Below are 14,926 nucleotides of genomic sequence, written 5' to 3' on the forward strand. Positions count from 1 at the left end.
CCACAGAAATGGCATAACTCTGAATGTTGGCAAATGAAGTGCATTTAAAAGGAGATTAAGGCATTTCCCGAATACAAAGTCCTACTTAATTTGCACTCAATTACTTCTTTCTTCTTTGCTGTAAACTCCAGATTCTTCAATGCACTGGGCTGTGGTTGTAGAGAAACTCAGTCAGCAGCAGCAGAACAAGTTTATGGACGTCAATCTCACTGCACACGTGAGAGTTCAGGTTCCTGAAAAAAGCCCTGTAGTTCAGGTCCTGCCACACTGAGCTAAGGATGGAGATTAGAGTTATCAACTTTGACACTCAGCAGTAACGTGTCACAACGGATTAAATCATTACATCGTAAAATGACAGCAAATGCAGCTCTCCGGCTCGTCTAAGTTACAGATTTAATAAAGGAACTAAAAAAAAATAAATCTGAAGCATCTCCAAACATCGCCTCATGTATTAGAGCCAAATGCAGCTCTAAATGCAGGTTTTACATACAACCACAAGAATGGCTAAACTGGGTCAGACCAAAGGTCCATCCAGCCCAGTATCCTGTCTACCAACAGTGGCCAATGCCAGGTGCCCCAGAGGGAATGAACAGAACAGATAATCATCAAGTGATCCATCCCCTGTCACCCATTCCCAGCCTCTGGCAAACAGAGGGTAGGGACACCATCCCTGCCCATCCTGGCTAATAGCCATTGACGGACCTGTCCTCCATGAACTTACCTAGTTCTTTTTTGAACCCCGTTATAGTCTTGGCCTTCACAACATCCTCTGGCAAAGAGTTCCACAGGTTGACTGTGCATTGTGTGAAAAAATATTTCCTTCTCTTTGTTTTAAACCTGCTGCCTGTTGATTTCATTGGGTGACCCCTAGTTCTTGTGTTATGAGAAGGAGTAAATAACGCTTCCTTATTCACTTTCTCCACACCAGTCATGATTTTATAGACCTCTATCATATCCCCCCTTAGTCGTCTCTTTTCAAAGCTGAAAAGTCCAAGTCTTATTAATCTCTCCTATATGGCAGCCGTTCCATACCCCTAATCATTTTTGTTGTCCTCTTCTGAACCTTTTCCAATATATCTTTTTTGAGATACGGTGACCACTTCTGGACGCAATATTCAAGATGCGGGCATACTATGGATTTATACAGAGGCAAGATGCTTTTTCTGTCTTATAATCTATCCCTTTCTTAACGATTCCCAACATTGTTCAACATCTTCATTAATGATCTGGATGATGGGATGGACTGCACCCTCAGCAAGTTTGCAGATGACATTAAGCTGGAGAGGTAGATACACTGGAGGGTAGGGATACAGTCCAGAGTGACCTAGCAAATTGGAGGATTGGGCCAAAAATAAATCTGATGAGTTTCAACAAGGACAAGTGCAGAGTCCTGCACTTAGGACAGAAGAATCCCATGCACTGCTACAGGCTGGGGACCAAATGGCTGGGCAGCAGTTCTGCAGAAAAGGACCTGGGGATTACAGTGGATGAGAAGCTGGATAGGAGGACAATGGAAGTGATCAAGGGGCTGGGGCATGTGACTTATGAGGTGAGGCTGAGGGAACTGGGGTTATTTAGTCTGCAGAAAAGAAGAGTGAGGGGGGACTTGATAGCAGCCTTCAACTACCTGAAGAGGGGGTTCCAAAGAGGATGGAGCTCAGCTATTTTCAGAGAACTATCCACAATGACTTCAAAATTTCTTTCCTGAGTGGTAACAGCTAATTTAGACCCCAATATTTTATATAGTTGGGGTTATGTCTTCCAATCTGCATTACTTTATCAACATTGAATTTCACCTGCTATTGTGTTACCCAGTCATCCAGTTCTGAGAGATCCTTTTGTAGCTATTCACAGTCTGCCTAGGACTTAACTATCTTGAGTTAACTAAATTTTGCCACCTCACTGTTTACCCCTTTTTCCAGATCATTTATGAATATGTTGAATAGGACTGGGCCAAGTACAGACCCCTGGGGGACATCACTATTTACCTTTCTCCATTCTGAAAACTGACCATTTATTCCTATCCTTTGTTTCCTATCTTTTAACCAGCTACCGATCCATGAGAGAACCTTCCCTCTTATCCCATGACAGCTTACTTTGCTTTAGAGCCTTTGGTGAGGGACCTTGTCAAAAGCTTTCTGAAAATTTAAGTACGCTATATCCGCTGGATCCGCCTTGTCCACATACATACTTGTTGACCCCCTCAAAGAATTCTAGTAGATTGGTGAGGCATGATTTCCCTTTACAAAAACCATGTTGACTCTTCTCCAACAAATTATGTTTGTCTATGTGTCTGACAATTCTCTTCTTTACTATAGTTTCAATCAGTTTGCCCGGTACTGAAGTCAGGCTTACCAGCCTGTGATTGCCGGATCACCTCTGGAGCCCTTTTTAAAAATTGGCGTCACATTAGCTATCCTCCAGTCATTTGGTACAGAAGCTGATTTAAATGATAAGTTACAAACTACAGTTAGTAGTTCTGCAATTTCACATTTGAGTTCCTTCAGAACTCTGGGGTGAATACCATCTGGTCCTCGTGACTGTTTAGTTTGTCAATTTGTTCCAAAACCTCCTCTAATGACACCACAATCTGGGACAGTTCCTCAGATTTGGTACCTAAAAAGAATGGCTCAGGTTTGGGAATCTCCCTCACACCCTCAGCCGTGAAGATCGATGCAAAGAATTTATTTAGTTTTTCCACAATTACCTTATCGTCCTTGAGTGCTCCTTTAGCATCTCGATTGTCCAGTGGCCCCACTGGCTGTTTAGCAGGCTTCCTGCTTCTGATGTACTTAAAAATAAAATCTGCTATTAAATTTTTTGAGTCTTTGGCTAACTGTTCTTCAAATTCTTTTTTGACCTTCCTAATTGCACTTTTACACTTCATTTGCCAGAGTTTATGCTTTCTATTTTCCTCAGTAGGATTTAACTTACACTTTTTAAAGGATGCCTTTTTGCCTCTCACTGCTTCTTTTACTTTGTTGTTTAGCCACAGTGGCACTTTTTTTTGGTTCTCTTACTATGTTTTTAATTTGGGGTATATATTTAAGTTGAGCCTCTATTATGGTGTCTTTAAACAGTTTCCACGCAGCTTGCAGAGATTTCCCTTCTGGTGCTGTACCTTCTTATTTCTGTTTAACTAACCTCCCCATTTTTGTGTAGTTCCCCTTTCTGAAATTAAATGCTACAGTGTTGGGCTGCTGTGGTGTTTTCCCTGCCACAGGATGTTAATATAATTATATTATGGTCACTATTACCAAGCGGTCCAGCTATATTAACCTCTTGGACCGGATCCCGTGCTCAACATAGGACTAAATCAAGAATTACCTCTGCTCTGGTGGGTTCCAGGACTAGCTGCTCCAAGAAACAGCCACTTAAGGGGCAGAAGTGAAGCAGAGAAGTTAATTGTGTTTGTCTTAACCTTTGAGACTGTGATTGCTAATTATTCCTTCCTTACAATCACGAACTTTCTGCACAGGGACACACTGACTAACCTCCTTCGCTCAAGGTCGGTTCTTAGCACAATCTCAAAAGGTCCCACCATATGCATGGAAAAGCTAAGGCCATGTCTACACTACCACTTTTGTCAGTATAACTTAAGTCGCTCAAGGGTATGAAACCCCCCAACACCGAGCGACATAAAAGTTACACCAACAGAAGCATTGGTGCGGACAGCGCTACGTCGGCGGGAGAGCTCTCCTGCCAGCATGGAGCAGCTACACGAGCGATCTTACAGTGGCACAGCTGCATCGGTATTGCGAGTGTACACATGGCCTAAGACAAGAGACATTTTAGAACGAAAGCACACGGGCTAGCATTTCAGTTCAAGCTCTCCTGGTTTGTGGCAGGAACATATGTTGTACTTTTCAGTAGCTGCATCCAGCAACAATATTCTGTACAGATTCAGCTATTCTGGACATGCTAACTTTCACTCATGAGTGCCCATTGTGTCAAGGGGTGGGAGTATTCCACTTAGCATGATGCACTTGGGAAAGGAAAAATCCTACATCCAACCACGTCTACTTTTCATATCTCAAATCACCACCCCAGGCTGCGTGTGTGTCATACAGTGTGATTAAACTCTTTCCTAGGTCCTTGTGGTTACCCACACCGGTATCCGTGGTTTCAACAATATATGATAGTTGTCACTTTCTGTCCCAGATTGCTGCACCCTGCTGCTCTGTGAGCTTGGACCACACATTCCACACCAGCTCTGGCTGAAGCCAGGACTGTACTTTCAACTGTAGTTTGTAAGGAGCTTTGGGAATTATTTGCTAGACCTTAATAAGTAGGTCACTTTATAACCTCTCTCTGAGGCCAAGGCCTGGATCAGCACGCAAGGAGGGAGCATCAGTACCTTCCTACAGTGTTTGTTTGAATCCTTTCTGAAGCTTGCTGGTCAGTATTGCATGCCCTATTCCCAGATACGACTCACCACAGCCTTAGCAGAAAGAACTGCCCTACCGCATCCTACTGCTCAAGACCTGCGGCAATGCAATGCTGAGTTACTGTATTTTAGACTAAGACTACAGCAAACTGAAGTACTCTTCTGAAAGGTCATGATCTTAGTCTTCAAAATGTTATTCCCTTTTAACATTGCCTGGAACATGGTCACTAGCAGTTCTGGGCCACAACTGTCATATTCCTGCAGTTACACCTCATTTTTGACATTACAACAGCCCACAGAGACCCCAACCAAGGTGACAGCCCCTGGCAGTAGGCCAGACACAGACGCACCAAGCCAGCCCGACACTACCAAGCCAAACAGGTTGCACACGTAGAGGAAGAATTATTATCCCCATTTTACAGACAGGGAATTGAGGCACAAGAGGTAAAGTTTCCAAAAATGCCTCAATCCCACTGAAAGTCAATAGATTCAGGCACTTGCCCAACTAGGGTAGGGCAGGGAACCGAACCCAGGTCTGACGATTCCCAGTCCATGAGGCTGTGATTCAAATTAATCAGTCTCTATTGTTCTATGCCCAGAAGCCACGCAGTACAGCACTATTAGCAGCCTCCTCTCCAAAGAGGCGCAGAAAGGAGCAGGAGGGAAGAAAAGCTAGCCCAGATCCCAGCCTCGTGATTTCTGCACCCTAACATTAGCAATCACCCCTAATTCAGAACACTGTACTTTCCGCACCAGCCCAATCAGCACAAAGTGCATGAACTGTATTATAATAAATGCTCTAAATTAGACTAAAGCATACTGTCTGACAGGCAAAAGGCAGCATGTTAATAAGACCACTGTACTTAGCATCAAGGGGACCTTTGACATGTGTTTAACAAATCAGTTCAAGGAAGGGTTCTTCCTTCTAATTTAAGCTACTGCAGAAGACTGTCTGAGAGAGGAGATCCATTGAAATGGGTTTTTGAACATGAGAGGGGATGCATCCAAAAGGAGTACAGACCGTGTAGGGATCGGGCTAGGCAAGCTCGCTATTGCTGCACATACAGACCTGCAGAACAGAAGTCTGAAAGGAGGGCCAGGATACGGTTGCCCACTCACTGCAGAACAGCTTGCCATTTGCAATCAAAAGCAACACATCAGAGCAGCACAGATGAAAGAGGAAGCTGTGGAGTTTGTCGGTTAATGAGAGCGCAATCCATGCCATCATCCGCCAGTCAGAACAGCAGCCGCTGCTGGAAGAATTATTCTGAAGGCCTGGAAGAAACCAGGTTACAAGTTGCACTAGCAGACAAGCTGCAACCCCCACATCTCTGTTACTGGTATGTTAAGGTTACAATCAATTTTTATTATTAAAACCTGCAGCCCCTGCATCCACAGGAATCTCCAGTTCAGAAAAGATCCCAAAGCGTTGGAATTGGTTTGACCAGTGAAGGGAGTATAGATACGTATTCCAATATCCTCTGTGTTCAGAGAGTCTCTTGAACTTGCATATCAGAGGGGTAGCCATGTTAGTCTGGATCTGTAAAAGCAGCAAAGAGTCTTGTGGCACCTTACATACTAACAGACGTTTTGGAGCATGAGCTTTCGTGGGTGAATACCCCTGCATCGGATGCATGTAGTGGAAATTTCCAGGGACAGGTATATATATATATATATATGCAAGCAAGATAGAGATAATGAGGTTAGTTCAATCAGGGAGGGTGAGGCCCTCTTCTAGCAGTTGAGGTGTGAAAACCAAGGGAGGAGAAACTGGTTTTGTAGTTGGCTAGCCATTCACAGTCTTTGTTTAATCCTGAGCTGATGGTGTCAAATTTGCAGATGAACTGGAGTTCAGCAGTTTCTCTTTGAAGTCTGGTCCTGAAGTTTTTTTGCTGCAGGATGGCTACCTTTAAATCTGCTATTGTGTGTCCAGGGAGACTGAAGTGTTCTCCTACAAGTTTTTGTATATTGCCACTCCTAATATCTGATGTGTGTCCACTTATCCTTTTCCGTAGGGACTGTCCAGTTTGGCCGATGTACATAGCAGAGGGGCATTGGACACAAATCAGATATTAGGAGTGGCTTCGTGGATGTTTACAGGGAGCGCCTCACCAGCTTGCAGGTCAACATGGAAGAAAACATGATGGTGCTTGCTTGAAAATTTAACAAGTGGGAGACATGCTCAAAGCCATAAGCTACGGAAGCGATCTTTGCAGCTGCATTCTGAATGGATGAGCTGGGCAAGACTGCATTTGTCAAGGCCAGAGAAAAGGATGTTGTGGTAATTAGGACAGGAGATAAGAGGCTGAACAAGGAGTTTCAGCTGTGTGGGTGGACAGTAAAGGCTGTATCTTAGGGCTTGTCTACACTTACTGGGAGATCGACGTGTGGCGATCAATGCATCAGCAGTCGATTTAGCAGGTCTAGTGAAGATCGAGAAGAGTAAGGGGAGTCAACAGGAGTGCGCCTCCCATTGACATCACATAGTGTGGACCCCCCAATAAAAAGATCTAAGCTACGTCGACTTGAGTTACACTCTTCACAACTCAAATTGCGTAGCTTAGATCGACTTTGCCCTGTAGTGTAGACAAGGCCTCAGAGATGTTATGCAGACAGAATCGTCAAGATTTAGACACAACTTAGATACCACTTGTCCGTGGACTTCGTACAGTGTTCAGTGACACGGAAAACCAGCAGAGGTTTGGTGTCTGCAAAGTTAAAAGTAAGTTTTGTTCAAATCTGCCTTCCATATTACTCAGCCCTCCCCCATGTTTGGGGGCTTGAAAGCCTGAGGAGGGACAGACAACTCTGGTTGTGGTCACTTGATAACTATGATGATTTAGTCCTGCCATGAGTGCAGAGGACTGGACTAGATGACCTCTCGAGGTCCCTTCCAGTTCTACGATTCTGTGACAAACAAGCTGCAATTTGGTTAGAGCCCCATTTTCTGATTGTAAAATACTTTTGAAGTGGGGTGAGAATATAGCCATGGACCCCGAAGGAAACCCTGCACGTGGACAGATCTTGTATGGACCAGCAGAGACACTGCATGTGTCTGAATGAGTGAAAAGAGAACCTTCAAAGCTAGAATTAAATCAAACGTGTCCTCTGCAGTGATTAACAAGAGAAATGACTGCCACGCTGCAGAGTAGAGCCCCCAGAAATGCCCATTAAGCTTCAGAGCTTTCCTAGAAACACATTTTTGCATACTAGAGAAAAAAAATCTTCCAGTGGAGGTGTTTCCTAGAATTGCAAAATTTAACTCCTCTTCCTAAGCAACTCTACCACTTGTGTCATTGTTCCTCATTTCTGCTTCCACTTTGATTTTGAACTACTAAATAAAACTAATCAGCTGGCTAAGAGAAAGCTAAACAACTTGTTTCCAGGCTAGAAATATTCCAAGTCTGGTAGTTGCATCTGTCTTGTTTATGCTGCTTTCGCGCTAGGCGTTCAAGCAAAGTCATGTGGAAGGAGAAAAAAAAACAATTCACGTATCCTAGTTACCATTCTTCTGTAGGAACATAATTATAAATTGCCTTTAAAGCATAATTGGGCTTGGCAAGTATTCCCCAAATCCTTTACAAATATTTCCCGGCCTTTAAGAACAGGTGTTGGGCAAGTTCTTGACAAACCCGCCTTGAGAATTTGTGTGCCCGGAAGACATGTTCTTAGCTATTAAACTAAACAGCCTGCGTCACCACCCAACCTTTCAAAATAGTAGTTGAGTGACTTCTCCAGCTCATTCGCTCAGCTGTCTCAGAGGCAGTTAGGACAAAGCTTCTCAGGCTGACTTCACTGCCCAAAAGGTGTGGGGGTTTTATATTGAGATGAAGGAGACACGCGGGGGAGAGATAGCTCAGTGGTTTGAGCATTGGCCTGCTAAACCCTGGGTTGAGTTCAATCCTTGAGGGGGCCATTGAGGGATCTGGGGCAAATATCTGTCGGGATTGGTCCTGCTTTGAGCAGGGGGTTGGACTAGATCAGTGTTTCTCAAACTGGGGTCACCGTTTGTGTAGGGAAAGCCCCTGGTGGGCCAGGCTGGTGTGTTTACCTGCCCTGTCTGCAGGTCTGGCCGATCGCGGCTCCCACTGGCCGCGGTTCGCTGCTCCAGGCTAATGGGGGCTGCGGGAAACAGTGGCCAGTAAGTCCCTTGGCCCGCGCCACTTCCAGCAGCTCCCATTGGCCTGGAGCAGTGAACTGCAGCCAGTGGGAGCTGCGATCGCCCAGATCTGCAGACAGAGCAGGTAAACACACCAGCCTGGCCCACCAGGGGCTTTCCCTACACAAACGGTGACCCCAGTTTGAGAAACACTGATCTAGTCCAACCCCCTGCTCAAAGCAGGACCAATCACGACAGATATTTGCCCCAGATCCCTCAATGGCCCCCTCAAGGATTGAACTCAACCCAGGGTTTAGCAGGCCGATGCTCTTAACAGCTGTGTGGTATGTAAGCAACAGCACTGGGGCACATCAGCAAGGAGGCTCCTATCATGATTGGCCTCTCTTGCAAGAGAGATCATTCCACTCCCGCAGCTATTTCTGCTCCTCAGTACAGCACCAGAATCAAAGTCTCTCTCCACCTACCACAGACAGTGGATAACATTTCCAAGAGTCCCTAACAGAAGTGTCTTGGAGCCTAAGGCCTGATGTACACAAGACAATTTTACTGGCCTAGCTGGGCCTGTTAGAAGCGAGTGGGGGGACGGAACCACAGAGTGTAGCAAGACCACCACCCTAACCAATATCACTATGCCAACAAAAGCCCTAGGGCAGCTGCAGTCACACCAGCAGGAGTGTCCTTCCACTTGAATAAGCTCTCTCCCCCCGGGGAGGTTTTCTGGCATAGCTCCCCCAGTACATCTATCCCAGCAAGCCCTTGTAAATGTAGACAAGGTCAAAGGTCTCACGGAAAGTCACTGCAAACTCATCACTGCTTTGGAAAATCTTACCCACCCCACTACCTGCCCCGTCCGTGTCAGAGGACAGAACAACCACCACCCTTTCGAACGCCCGTGAGATTGTCAATGGACTCAGGCTGCAATGTTTGGACTTGCACACCCCCGAAAAGGTTGTGTGGAGCTGAGGTTTTGTCCCTTCCCTCCTGTGGAGATTAGACCTATTTACGTAACAAGCAAAACAGTGGAGGTTTGTGAAAATGGTCTCACTCAAGGATCAAGATGAATAACCCCCACCCCCCTTCTCTATATGGCTATAAGCAAGCCTGAGCCCACCTGGAACAAAGGAACAGTTACAGATTCCCTTAAGGCTGTCAGCACCCCCTAAACAGAAAAGAATCTAAGAGTCAGGACCCCTAAGAGAGAAACCACAGGCTAGCTTGAGGCAGCAGCGCCGGGAATTTCAGAGGTCGGTTTAGTACTCAGTGCTCCTATTCCTAAGAGCCCAGTGTATGTTTTTAAAATTTCACAGCACATCTGTGCATCATGAACAGCCAGAGTTGCAGCTATCGCCGCCTCCTACATTTGCCAGAACAGTTCAGTTCTTCTTTTGTTCTAAACGCTTTGCCTAGAATCTTCCTTGATACACAGCTAATTCCTCTCTGAGGTTCAAGGCCTGATAAAGAGGGAACAGTCCTGCCTTGGATGGAGACCCCAATAGGACTATTTTATCTAGATACTAATATGGTCGCCATCACAACAGTATCCATGACACTCGTCAGGCGCTTGGAATTCATCATCACAGCAGCACCGTGCGGTCGGGAACTACTGCTGTACTTATCCTACCGGCAGAGAACTGAGAGCAAGTATGAGCATCTTGTCCAAGGTCTCACAGAAGTCAGTGGCAGAGCTAAAAGTTAGATCCTGATCTCCAAAGTCCCGATAGTATGAGACCATTCTTCCTCCCCAATTTTCCCCATTTCGGACCCTAATTATGCAAGCCCCACCCATCTCCATCATTAACAGACAGAGAACACAACCACGCAACTAAACTTCAAACAAACCTCAAGTGACGCTCAGCATAAACAGGGAAACTGTAGGGGCTCCCCGGCACGCAAACTTTCAGTGCTACGGTATTAACAGGACTGCGACCTCTTTGGGAGAGCACCTAGTTGTGCTACCACAATCCAAACAACGATATAAACAAACACCTGCTCCATCTAGGTCAGAGTCATAAGGTTGCAGCTACGAACATCTTCCCTACATTCGGGGACATGGACTATTGGGACCACGGTACCAGGTCTGAGGGAGCAGAACAGCAGTTCATTAACTCTTCCAGTGCTCAGCTGTCCAATAGCTAGGGAGAAAAAGGGTACGAGACAGGGAGCAAGAAACTCAACCTTTTAAATACCGGTGAGAGAGGGTATTCCTCCACGGGGCCGGGGGTCCTTTCTCTGGCAAGATTCCTTCCACTGGAAGTGGTTTAATTTTGACTCAAGCAAAACCTGCCCGACATGACGTATGAGAGAACATCGCTTCTGTGAAAACCCCACGTCAGTATGCTAACACCATGCTTCAGCCTGCAGATTTGTACACAGCATTCTGACAGAAGTGACTGATGTGGAGTCTGATATATTTCAGACTCCACAATTACAGCTGAAGCAGTCCCCCTTGTGCATTATATGGGCCGTGAAGCTTTGTTAATTTGTATAAGCATCAAGTATCCAAGAGTTCCTGATCTATTCTGAGCAGCTGGCCATCAGGATGGCTAGGAAGAAATAGAAGGTGTTGTGCCACCATCACACTCAATGTCTGCATGGGGGAGGGGAGACTTACAGGTGAAGAAATGCTACCATGTTCTCTTCAGCACTGCCTGGCAGTTCGGAGAGATGCTGTGTAGTTATTTACAAACCAAAGAGCTTTGCAGACAAGTTATTGTGAGGCGGTCGCTCATTTCTACCTGTTGATCTGTTCCCCACAAAATCCCAACTGAGAGGTTTGTCAGATCGTGATAGTGGGTGGAACCCTGGCCTCACTGGCGAGAATGGCAAGACTCCCATTGACTTCAATGGGGCCAGAATTCCATGCAGGGAGGGTTTTTTTAAAGGAAAAAGGAAAAAGTACCCCCCCCACACACACACACACAAACCGCAGTTATAACCAGTGCCATTAAACAGTTCAACGCTTTGCCCTTGTTCTCAAGCTAAAGTTAGTGAGTTACATCCTCTCCAACCTTACATGAAAAAGAAAAAAAAATTGACTATCTGAATCCCAAAGCAAGCAATTACCCACCAGCTAGTCATCCTAGATAACCAGAGTTCGGCAGGTGGTCACTTGTTTAATATAAGTACTGTACATTTATGACTAAAGAGGAAGTGATCAGTTAGTGATTCTGGAATATGATAGCATCAGGCTTTCATATCAAAATGTGGTATAGGTTAATTATTAATAAATTGATTCTGTGCAGCCCTGCACATGCATATGTAATCTACCTATTTCGTTACATATATGCTTTGGAGAGAAAGAAAGAAATACACACACCTTGAAGCACAGAGTTATTTATTGACTCTACATTCTATTTCAATGGCTTGACCTCAGACTCTTAAATATCAGATAAAACTTTGAACCTGCCACATATGTTTCACTCTTCTGTTATTTTAATGAAAAAATGCCTGTGATGCTGATGTAAACCTGAAAGCTTGATGTCAAGATCCATTACAAAGGATCCTTTCTATGTTAAAGGTTTCTGTTTAGATTAATAATTTTTAACCAATGCAGGGTAAATATTCATCAGTGACTGTACTGCAGGTGGAGTTCAAACGTTAGTCACTCTGCATATCATCTGTGCTAACTCTTTGTCATCCAAGAGCACGGGTGATTTGAGCAGTGGGGTGGTTGCCATTTGTTTTAGTATCATTTAAGGATCCCCACACCTGCGATGAATCAAAGTTACATGCAAACTAGAATTCTCCAGCCCAGCCACAATCCCTTCCACAGGATACAAGTTTTGCAACCAAGCCTAGAAACACAGCTCATGGGAGTGCTGGTGTGCTAACAACTAAACCATCTGGCTACAACTAGACCCGTGAACTGCAAATATAGCACTAGTCTCCATACATGAATGGATAAATAAATAACGGAGAGCGCCCGAGTGGCCTCGCCTGACCCCCACCCCACCCTCCCCTCCCAAGGCCACGAGTGTGCAGCTGAGCCGGGCACACACTAGCTGTGTTTGCACACCTCCGGCCAGGAAGGGAGGTGTGCCATGCACCCACACGAGGGACAGGAAAGAGAATTTTAATTGAAAAAGGAGGAAAAAAACCCTCAACCTGGAACAAACTAACCCCCACCCCACCCCCCCGGGCTGGCGGTTCTGCCCCCACGCCCCCCGCTCACCGAGCATGGAGAAGATGAAGTCTTTGGCCGTGTGGATCTCCAGGGCTCGCTGGTCGTCGTACTCCCGCTGGTCGTGCTTGGTGAATTCCTGGATGAGTTTATTCAATTCCTCCGTGCGGGCTCCGGACCTGAAATCCAGCTCGGGGCCGGCGGGCTTGCTGGGAGCGCCCAGGGCTCCGGGCTTGCTGCCGATCGGCGCCGCCATCTTCATGCACAGGAGGCAGCGGAGCTAGAGCGGCGGCGGCGGCGAGCCTCGCCCCGCGGCTCGGCGGGCCCGGGGCTCCCCTGGCGGCGGCGAGCTCGGCAGCCCGAGCCGAGCCGAGCCTCCCTGCCCCCGCCAGCCGGCTGGCGAGCTGGAAACAATGTGACAGTCACCGGCGCGCCGCGCAGCGCAACAAGCGGCGGCTGGTGCCGACGCGAGCCCGTTAAAGGGGCCGCGCCGCGGAGCCCAGCCCAGCCCAGCCCAGCCCGTGTGCACGGCGCCGGCGCCTGCTCCGAATCCAGCCCGGGGCGGGGGCGACTCCTCCCGCCGCTCGAAGCCTCGCCCTCTGCCAGGACCGGGCTGGCTCCGTGCGGCCTGGAAAGCCGGGGCTGCGCCCCCAGACCCGGCCCGGCCCGAGGCGAGCCCCGAGCTCGCCGCCGCCGGGTGCCAGCCCTGGCCGAGGGACTCGCCTGGGGCCCGGGCTACGGCTGGTAGTTAAACCTCAGAGCGAGCATTGGTGGGTCCCCCCCAGTCTGGCCGATAGCCCGGGGGGGTCCCCCCGCTTCTCACGCCGGACCCTTCGGAGAGTCCCAGTGGAGGTGCCGCTGTCACCGGCCCCCAGGGAAATCGCCTCGTTGGCTAGAGCCGGGCTGGCCCATCGAGCCGCATGGGCTAATCTCCAGCGCCGGGCGCATCTGCCAGGGCGCCAGGCTCTGCCCCAGGGGAGGCACCTGCTGGCGCTCAGGGCTTCGGCAAGAGCGGGGTTGAAGCCCCGAGTCCCAGCAAGGCTCCTCCTGTGGGCAGGAGCCCTGAGCCCCACCACCCTAAGGCAGAAACCCCAAGCTCCTCCCCGCCCAAGGCTGGTGGGTGGACAACCATGGACTCCTAGGACTGGAAGGGACCTCGAGAGGTCTCCAGGCCAGTCCCCTGCACTCACAGCAGGGCGAAGTATGATCTAGACCCTCCCTGACAGGTGTTTGTCCAACCTGCTCTTCAAAATCCCCAGAGATGGAGATTCCACAACCTCCCTAGGCAGTTTATTCCAGTGCTTCACCACCCCCAACAGGAAGTTTTCCCTAATGTCCAACCTAAACCCCCCTTGCTGCAATGTGAGCCCCTTGCTTCTTGTCCTGTCCTCAGAGATTAAGGAGAACAATTTCCCCCCCTCTTCTTTTTAACAACCTTTTATGCACTTGAAAACTGTTCTCACGTCCCCGCCCAGTCTTCTTGTCTCCAGACTAAACAAACCCAGTATTTTAAGTCTTCCCTCAGAGGTCGTGTTTTCTAGACCTGGAATCATTTTTGTTGCTCTTCTTTGGACTTTCTCCAATTTGTCCACATCTTTCCTGAAATGTGGCACCCAGAACTGGGCATAAGACTCCAGCTGAGACCTAATCAGTGCAGAGCAGAGCGGGAGAATCACTTCTCGTGTCTCGCTTACAACATTCCTGCTAATACAGCCCAGAGTGATGTTGGCTTTTTTTGTTACAGTGTTACACAATGGGGGTGGGTGGGGGCGAGGGGCTCCGTGAGCTGCACTTTAAAAGAGTCGCATGTGGCTCACGAGCCAGTTTGGCCACGCCCGGTACACAGAGATTAATTCTTCTCAGTCTGTATTTTTGCAGACCCCTGAGACCAGTGGTCCCCAAACAGTGGCGCATGCCTCCCTAGGGAGGAACGGCTGGGGAGTGTGGTGGGGCCTGGGCCAGCCCCCATGGGGAGGCAGGGAAAAAGCACCACCCAGCCCCGCTCTGTCCCCAGCTCTGCTCTAGCCCCGGCCCCTGGCTGTGGCTCCATTCCTGGGCCTGGCCCAGCCACGGCTCCCCTCCCAGCTGGGGGGAGGGGGGGATGCAGACACATTCCATTACAGGTAAGAGGGGGCGCGAGAGGAAAGGTTTGGGCACCACTGCCTTAGACATAGTCCACAGACTCCAATCCCTGGCTGAGAACTGCTGTTCCATAGGACGTTATTTATTTGCATTACAATAATGCCTAGAGGGACAACTGAGCTCCCGGCCCCATTGTGCCATGCTCACAATCTAAACA

At 48.0% G+C, this 14,926-nt stretch overlaps 1 protein-coding gene across 1 annotated transcript in view; it reads right to left on the minus strand.

The window, feature by feature from the left end:
- The window catches only part of MB21D2 (Mab-21 domain containing 2), a 74,680-nt gene extending 61,625 nt beyond the window's left edge, over positions 1 to 13,055 (minus strand). Inside the window, exon 1 of the mRNA XM_045030775.1 lies at positions 12,679 to 13,055. Coding sequence (XP_044886710.1) covers positions 12,679 to 12,889 — 211 coding nt within the window. The 5' untranslated portion in view covers positions 12,890 to 13,055. The remainder of the gene's footprint in view (positions 1 to 12,678) is intronic.
- Between the last annotated feature and the right edge of the window lie 1,871 nt (positions 13,056 to 14,926).

This window comes from Mauremys mutica, chromosome 9 (genome assembly GCF_020497125.1).
Source record: "Mauremys mutica isolate MM-2020 ecotype Southern chromosome 9, ASM2049712v1, whole genome shotgun sequence".
Classification (NCBI taxonomy): domain Eukaryota; kingdom Metazoa; phylum Chordata; order Testudines; family Geoemydidae; genus Mauremys; species Mauremys mutica.